The sequence below is a fragment of the Grammomys surdaster genome, unplaced genomic scaffold (assembly GCF_004785775.1).
Source record: "Grammomys surdaster isolate TR1022 unplaced genomic scaffold, NIH_TR_1.0 242, whole genome shotgun sequence".
NCBI lineage: Eukaryota > Metazoa > Chordata > Mammalia > Rodentia > Muridae > Grammomys > Grammomys surdaster.
Window position 1 is genome coordinate 5,377,579 of NW_021604687.1, and position 6,391 is coordinate 5,383,969.

The 6,391-nt window shown below is 54.2% G+C and overlaps 1 protein-coding gene across 2 annotated transcripts; it reads right to left on the minus strand.

The window, feature by feature from the left end:
* Nucleotides 1-201: 201 nt before the first annotated feature.
* On the minus strand, nucleotides 202-2,604 carry Tmub1 (transmembrane and ubiquitin like domain containing 1). Of its 2 annotated transcripts, none has more exons than XM_028774716.1 (3): nucleotides 2,515-2,604; nucleotides 1,296-1,711; nucleotides 202-1,021 (listed from the first exon to the last, which is right to left on the minus strand). In XM_028774716.1, the coding sequence occupies exons 2-3, from the start codon at nucleotides 1,679-1,681 to the stop codon at nucleotides 670-672; spliced, it is 738 nt and encodes a 245-aa protein (XP_028630549.1). In that variant the 5' UTR covers nucleotides 1,682-1,711; nucleotides 2,515-2,604; the 3' UTR covers nucleotides 202-669. The 2 variants fall into 2 exon arrangements, with proteins under 2 accessions (XP_028630549.1, XP_028630547.1); XM_028774714.1 differs by lacking the exon at nucleotides 2,515-2,604 and adding an exon at nucleotides 2,012-2,336.
* Nucleotides 2,605-6,391: the final 3,787 nt, after the last annotated feature.

Below are 6,391 nucleotides of genomic sequence, written 5' to 3' on the forward strand. Positions count from 1 at the left end.
AGGAGTCGCGAGCCCCGCCCTCCGCTTCCGGGAAGTGCGCGCGTCGCGGGGACGGGCCACAGAACTTGTCCTGAAAGATGCAGGGAGCAGCGGTCCGCTGTTCAGCTCTGGGGTAGCTTGCGCACTCAGGACCTAGGGCAGGTCCCATTCTTCTAGGACAAGGGCTCCCCACCTTCAAGTCCCATACAGACACACTAGGTGTGAAAACGTCACAGTTTCTTTAATCTGCACAAATTCCAGAAAACAACTCTGCCCCCTCTCAATTCCCCTTCACCAGCCTCCCAGTCCACCAGTTTCCAATTCAGCCTTGGCAGCTCTTTGAAACTAGATGTATCTAGATCCTCTGTCAGCACACTTAAGATGGGCCCATTGGGGTGACCTGGCTCTGTGCCGGGCCAAGGCAGCGACAGCAAGTGCCTGATCCAGAAGAACCCACTGGCAGCGAAGGTTGAGGGCCAGCAGTCCCAGGAGATGGCCCAGAACTATGAAGATCACATGGACCGGCCTCCGCTAACACCTGGAGTCCTCTGCTGCGCAAGGCTGGGCTCCAGGGTAGTGGGAAAAGACAGGCAGCGGGTGAGGTGGGCCTGGGCAGACAGCAGCTCCCTTTGCGCCTTGGGGAATGAGGTCCAGAGGGGCCTGCTACACTGCCAAAAGCCCGTGGAGGCACTACGGGCGATACATGGCAAAGGCCAGGAGACTGAGGAGCAGGGTGAAGCCGGCCAGGCCCAATGTGGCGGTCAGGGGAAAGAAGGGCCGGTACTGGATCTGGCAGTACCAGAGCAGGAGCAGCAGCAGAAGCAGCAGGGGCAACAGAAGGCTGCCGATTTCCAGCCCGGAGGGGCCGGGCTCTGACCCCGGTGGGCAGGGAGGATGTGGGGGACCGACTCTCGTGGACACGTGGCAGTGGAGAACGCAGTTGGGAGGGAGGTGGAGACTGCCCAGTGTCTGGGTGTCGTCTCCTAGCAGTTGACCTTGGTAGATGAGTCGAACCTGCTGTTCCCGGCCTGGAAACTGGGTCCTGAGGAGAGAGGGACCTGGGTAAGAGAGCAGGCCTCAGGCAATCCTGGTCCTTTGTTCAGAGGACCAATCCCAACTTTCACCCCCCACCCTACACCTGATCACCCAAAGCCTGGCCTCTGGGGGACAGGCTGGAACCAGGTTAAGAGGTATGGAGTGTAATATGAGCAGACTGTTTTCTCAAACAGAAAATAAGGGAGAGCTTCATATGGTGGCCCTTCTATTTTTACCCACCCCATTTTTAGCATTTTGTTCTTACCCTCTTCCCGGCTTACCTTTTCAAGGAGCCAATGGTGTCCTGAGGCCAGGCCCTGGCCACCTGCTCAGAGTCATTGAGAAATTTCAACCGTAGCAGTAGGGGCTCCTGTGGAGAGTCTGGAGGTGTTGATGCTGTGACCCCTGTGTCAGGCTCTGGTTGTGCAGATGGACCTCTGTGTCTCAGGCTGGGACTCTCAGACCCTGGGGCCTCTTCTCTGATGCTGTCAGTGGCTGCCATGGCTTCACTGGGCTGTGCTGGTGTTGTGGTCCCTGATGGTTGGGGTAGGGGGTCTGTACTCTCAGTGGTATGTGTTGAGATCCAGGCGAGGGCCAGCACCAGAAGGCAGGCAAGCACCGCAAAAAGGACAGTCACCTCATCGCCTACGCCTTCAATCAAGGCCATGGCACCTGTGTTGCCAGAGATGCTAAGGAGCTAGAGGGGTACAAAGAACTGGTGAGAGGCTGCTTTCTGGCCAGGAGTCACCCCAACTTCAACTGTCCTAGTTATTCTGTGTTCTTGCCCACTCAGGATACAGCATCCTGTAGTCCCAAACTTGCCTTTTTTGTATGTCCCTTTCCATCACTAGATTCAAGTCTTAACTTGGCTATCTGAGTTCTAGATCTTCATTCAGCTCTCGAGTCACCCAAACCCTACATTCAAGAAAGGGCCTTGCTTTTCTAAGCAACCCTCTCCTTAAATTTAACCTTCATCAAACTTCACCCCAAAACTTACCTATTCTTTGGTCCACTTCATCCCAAAGTTTACTCCTTCAGCTATTTATAGCAAAGCCCATCTGATGTCCTGTCGCTTAAGTTTCTCTGAGAAAAGGGTCTCTATAACCCCCTGACCTCCCCCTTACCATCTACCCAAACCCCACCCACGACACAGACCGCTTCCCAAAGCTTCCTAGACAACCCCAAACGTCAAACTCCGCCTTTGGCCAATCTGGAGTCTAGGGAGCTCGGTTGCCGACCCCTTCTCGGGTCCACCCAAAGCCCACCCCGCAGCAGTCCGACTCAGTGTCTCCTGGGTGCCAAACCCACAGGCCTCCAGACCCTTGATCCCTCGGGGAGAATCTAGACTTAGCCCTCCCCACCCCCGACTGCTCCATCACTCCTCCCATCTGCCCGCCCCCCAGAGCTACTGGAGGGCACCAGCGATCTCGGGGCGGGGCAAGCAGGGCCCAGCTGTGGCCTGGGGCGACCGGGTGGGCGCGGCCACGCACAGCGACTCACCGCCCAGCTCCACCAGCTCCATCTCGGCTCCTAGGGCACTTCCGGGCCGAAGGCACCGAGGTCGCAGACACCTGCGGTCTCTCTCCTTCCCTGTTGCCGAGGCCCGGGAGCATTGTGGGGATTGTAGTTCGCCCTGTTTAGTTCCCGCCCTCCTCCCTGTGACCCAAGTGCCAGGCTGGGCCAGATGTTCCCGGTACTCGTGGATCGTCGATGGGCCCACGGGGAAGACCCTGGGGGTTCTGCTTGTTTACAGAGGTTTGGTCAGCTGCAAGAAACTCTATCTCCGCCGCCAGCTGCTAGAGCATCTGTCACTCCTGACACCAACGTCAGCCGCAGCACGTCAGAGCACCCGCGTTGGTTGATGCAGTGATGAAGGCTCTGGGGAGCGCAGGTGGCCACTACCCCAGCCTAGCCTGTGTCACAGTGGACGTCAGAAAGCAGCTTGGTTTTCTAAATTGACTCTAGCCGAGAAGGCGTGGGTTTCTTTCCCCACTTGCTAAGGACAGTGCCGGACCCCTGCTGTCTCCTTTCCTGGCGTCTCCTCCACTGTGTCCCTATGAGACTGTAAAGGTGGCATAGGCTTTGGAACAGAGCATACATCCTGAGGTCTCACGTAGACTCATCAGCTATATAATCTCTGGTGGGCTATTTAATCTCTGAACAAGCATAATTCTTCTAGGTCAGTTGGAAAGACGAAACTTGGTGTTTTATTAAATAAGTATGACAGCTCTATAAAATATATGTCACTCACTATAATTTGCTTGCCTAGTATTAATGCATTGGCTTCACCAAAAACTAAACTGAGAAATTGGCTAAGTATGGTGGCATAGCCCTGTAATCCCAGCACTGGGAGGTTGAGGTGGGAAGATTAGGAGTTTGAGACTACCTTTGGCCACCTAGAGAGAGCCTATCTTATTCCCCCCACCCTCAAAAAAGTGTTTCCGCATAAAGAATATAGCAATGGCTCCATGACAGCTAATATCTGTAGATTTTTTTCCTTATTCCTCTGACTCCAGTATCTGCAGAAATCTTGAATCCCGGATTTTACAGACAGGTTTTTACTTGGGAGTTTGCACATGCATGTGTGTATGTGTGTGAGAGATATAAATGTGAGTGTACACATACAGAACTTGTCTCTGCTCCCTTATGCTAAGTTTACAGGCAGAGACTTTCATGCCTGGCTTTTGCATGAATACTGAAGAGTCAAGTTGAGGTCCTTATGCTTGCAGAACAAGTCCCTAATTATTTAAAAAAAAAAAGAGGGGGTGTGTATATTATATTTGTATGGGTGTTTGCCTGAATATATGTAAGTATACTATGCTCATGCCTGGTGCCTCTGGAGGTCAGACTAAGGCATTGGTACTAGAGTGATAGGCAGTTTTTAGGAGCCATGTAGGTGCTGGGAACCAAATCAGAGTCCTCTGCAAGAGCAGCAACCACAACAGGTACAGCAAGTTTACAAGGAAACCAGGAAGTTTACAAGATACTCCTCAAGTTGTACAGAAGAAGCTCTCCTGTCATTCAATAGTTTGAGAGGTCCTGGAGTTGATTGGTTCGTGCCCGGTCCTCTGGAAACTAAGAGAAATGTAGGAAGGTATGTAAAAAGTCAAATAATAGGCAATTTTATTTTGGGAAAAAGTCCAGGTTGCCCTTTGAAGTGGAAATGAGTGTAAGAAAGATGACATGTGGGCTGGAAAGATGGTTCACCAGTTAAGAGCAGTGGCTGTTCTTTCAGAGGACTTAAGCTCATTTCTCATTATACCACAGCTCAAGAATATCTGTAACTCCAGTTCCAGAGGATCCTGACCTCCACAGGCATCAGGTACTTGTCTGTACATAATACACATATATACACACAAGGAAAACACCATACACATGCCATAGCTATGAATATAGCTATGTGTAGAGCATTTGCCCAGCATGGTTAACAAGGTCCTGAAGTCTAACCCTAGCACCAAAAGAGAGAGAGGGTGAATATATCAATGGTGAAATGCCCCACTTAAGATAGTATTGACTACTATGCTAAGTTAATTAAAAGTTTTAAGTTTTTATTGATAGTCAGACCAAGAGATGGTTTTCGTCTCTGAAGTCTGTTAGTGTCCAAGCTCAGAGGTACAGAGTCAAAAAAGACAAAACCCATAAAGACCATAATTTACATCAAAGTTAGATGAGGGTTATAGAAACCTTGAAACATTTATACCTGGCATAGCATAATAATTATTTCAGACATAATATGACTTTTTCCCCCCTCGAGATAGTTTTTTTTCTGTGTATCTCTGGCTGTTCTGGAGACCAGGCTGGTCTTGAACTCATGGATCTGCTGCCCCTGCCTCGATTAAGGGTGTGTACCTCACCACCACCCAATGTTGCTTTTCATTTTTGAGACAGGGTTGGTGATCTAGGCTCTGCCTTCCTAACACAGGGACTTTAGGCATATGCTCATATTTGGCTGGTTTGGTTTTAAAGTCTCGTATAGCCCAGGTTACCTTTGAACTTCCTATGTAGCCCAGGCTATCCTTGAACTAATCCTATTCTATGGCCCCTGTGCTGGGATAAGGCGTATATCATGACACCTGGCATCCTCTAGCAGATTTATTCCACAGGGTCTTTCCCTTGCACATGCTACCTCCTGGAGGTTTGAGGATCTATGTTGGGGATGTGGGTTAACACAGCTGAAGACAATAACCTTGATAATGGGAATACGAACTGGGGCATTGAAGGGCTATCTCTGGCCCTAGGATGGGACAAGATAGACAAGGGCATAGGACAAGAAAAATTATGAGACCCATATGGGTTCTGGTGAGTTTCTTTAATGAACCAATGGACCTTCTTCAGTATGGTAGAGAAGGCTGTCACTGAGAGATAAGAATTGGGACACTGTTGTTTTAAGCTTGCAGGGGCCCTCGGGTGAAACTCTCAGGGAGAACTGGAAATAGGAACGGGAGCGTGTCCCAGTCTCTGCGGTGCAGCCAGCAGTGGAGACCCGGGCAGAGAGCCAGGGAAGAGAACCCTGGCATGATCCCTAGGGCTGACCTCGAGGCCTGGAGACAGGGAAGCTGGTGCAGCATTAAAAGGGTGGCGCCGCTGGGCCTGGGCGGGCCAATCAGTCCCATTTATCAGCACCCTCAGGCGCAGGGAACTGTTCCGAGTGGCCCAAGGATTCGACACCGGCCTAGAGGGATGTAAAGAGGTAGAAATGACAGCTGGCCGGACGCGGGAGCAGCGTGGTCGTGTCCCAGGCAGGAGGCCCTCGAGGCGCCTAGCTTTGGGGCGGGCGAGCGGGCGGAAGGGCCTATGCGGGTGGGTGGGGCCGCGTGCCGCGGCCAACACGCGGCTCTTGGGGGTGGAGGCTGAGGCGCCGGCGAGCGAGAGAGGGGCGGGGGCGCAGGCGACGCGCTGGAGGGGTGGGGGCGGCTGGGAGGGGGGCTCGGCTGCGTGTGCCGGAGCCGGCGGGGGCGGCGGTGCGTGCGCATGACGCGGGGGGAGGGCCCGGGCCGCGCGCTCCCGGTCCCGTTGTTGTTGCCGCTGGAGGCAGCTCCGAGGCGGCGGAATCTCAGCGCCGGTAAACGCCGGGCGGCGGCCCCAGCGTGCGCGGCCGCGCCTTCTGGCTTCGGCTCCCGGCCTCATGCGCTAGCCCTGCGCGGCGCGCTTCGTAGTTAGGGTCCCGCCAGCCCCGTGCGCCTGCTCGCCGCCGCCGCCGCTGCGCCGCCCCAGGCCCTGGCTGGGCCCGCTTCAGGCCCCGCGCCTCCGGAGCCATGAACTTCCAGGCGGGCGGGGGCCAGAGGCCTCCGCAGCAGCAGAGCCTGGCGGCTCCGGGGGGCGGCGGCGGCGGCGGCGGCGCGGGGGGCGGCGGGCAGTTCGGCGGCGCGGGGCCCGG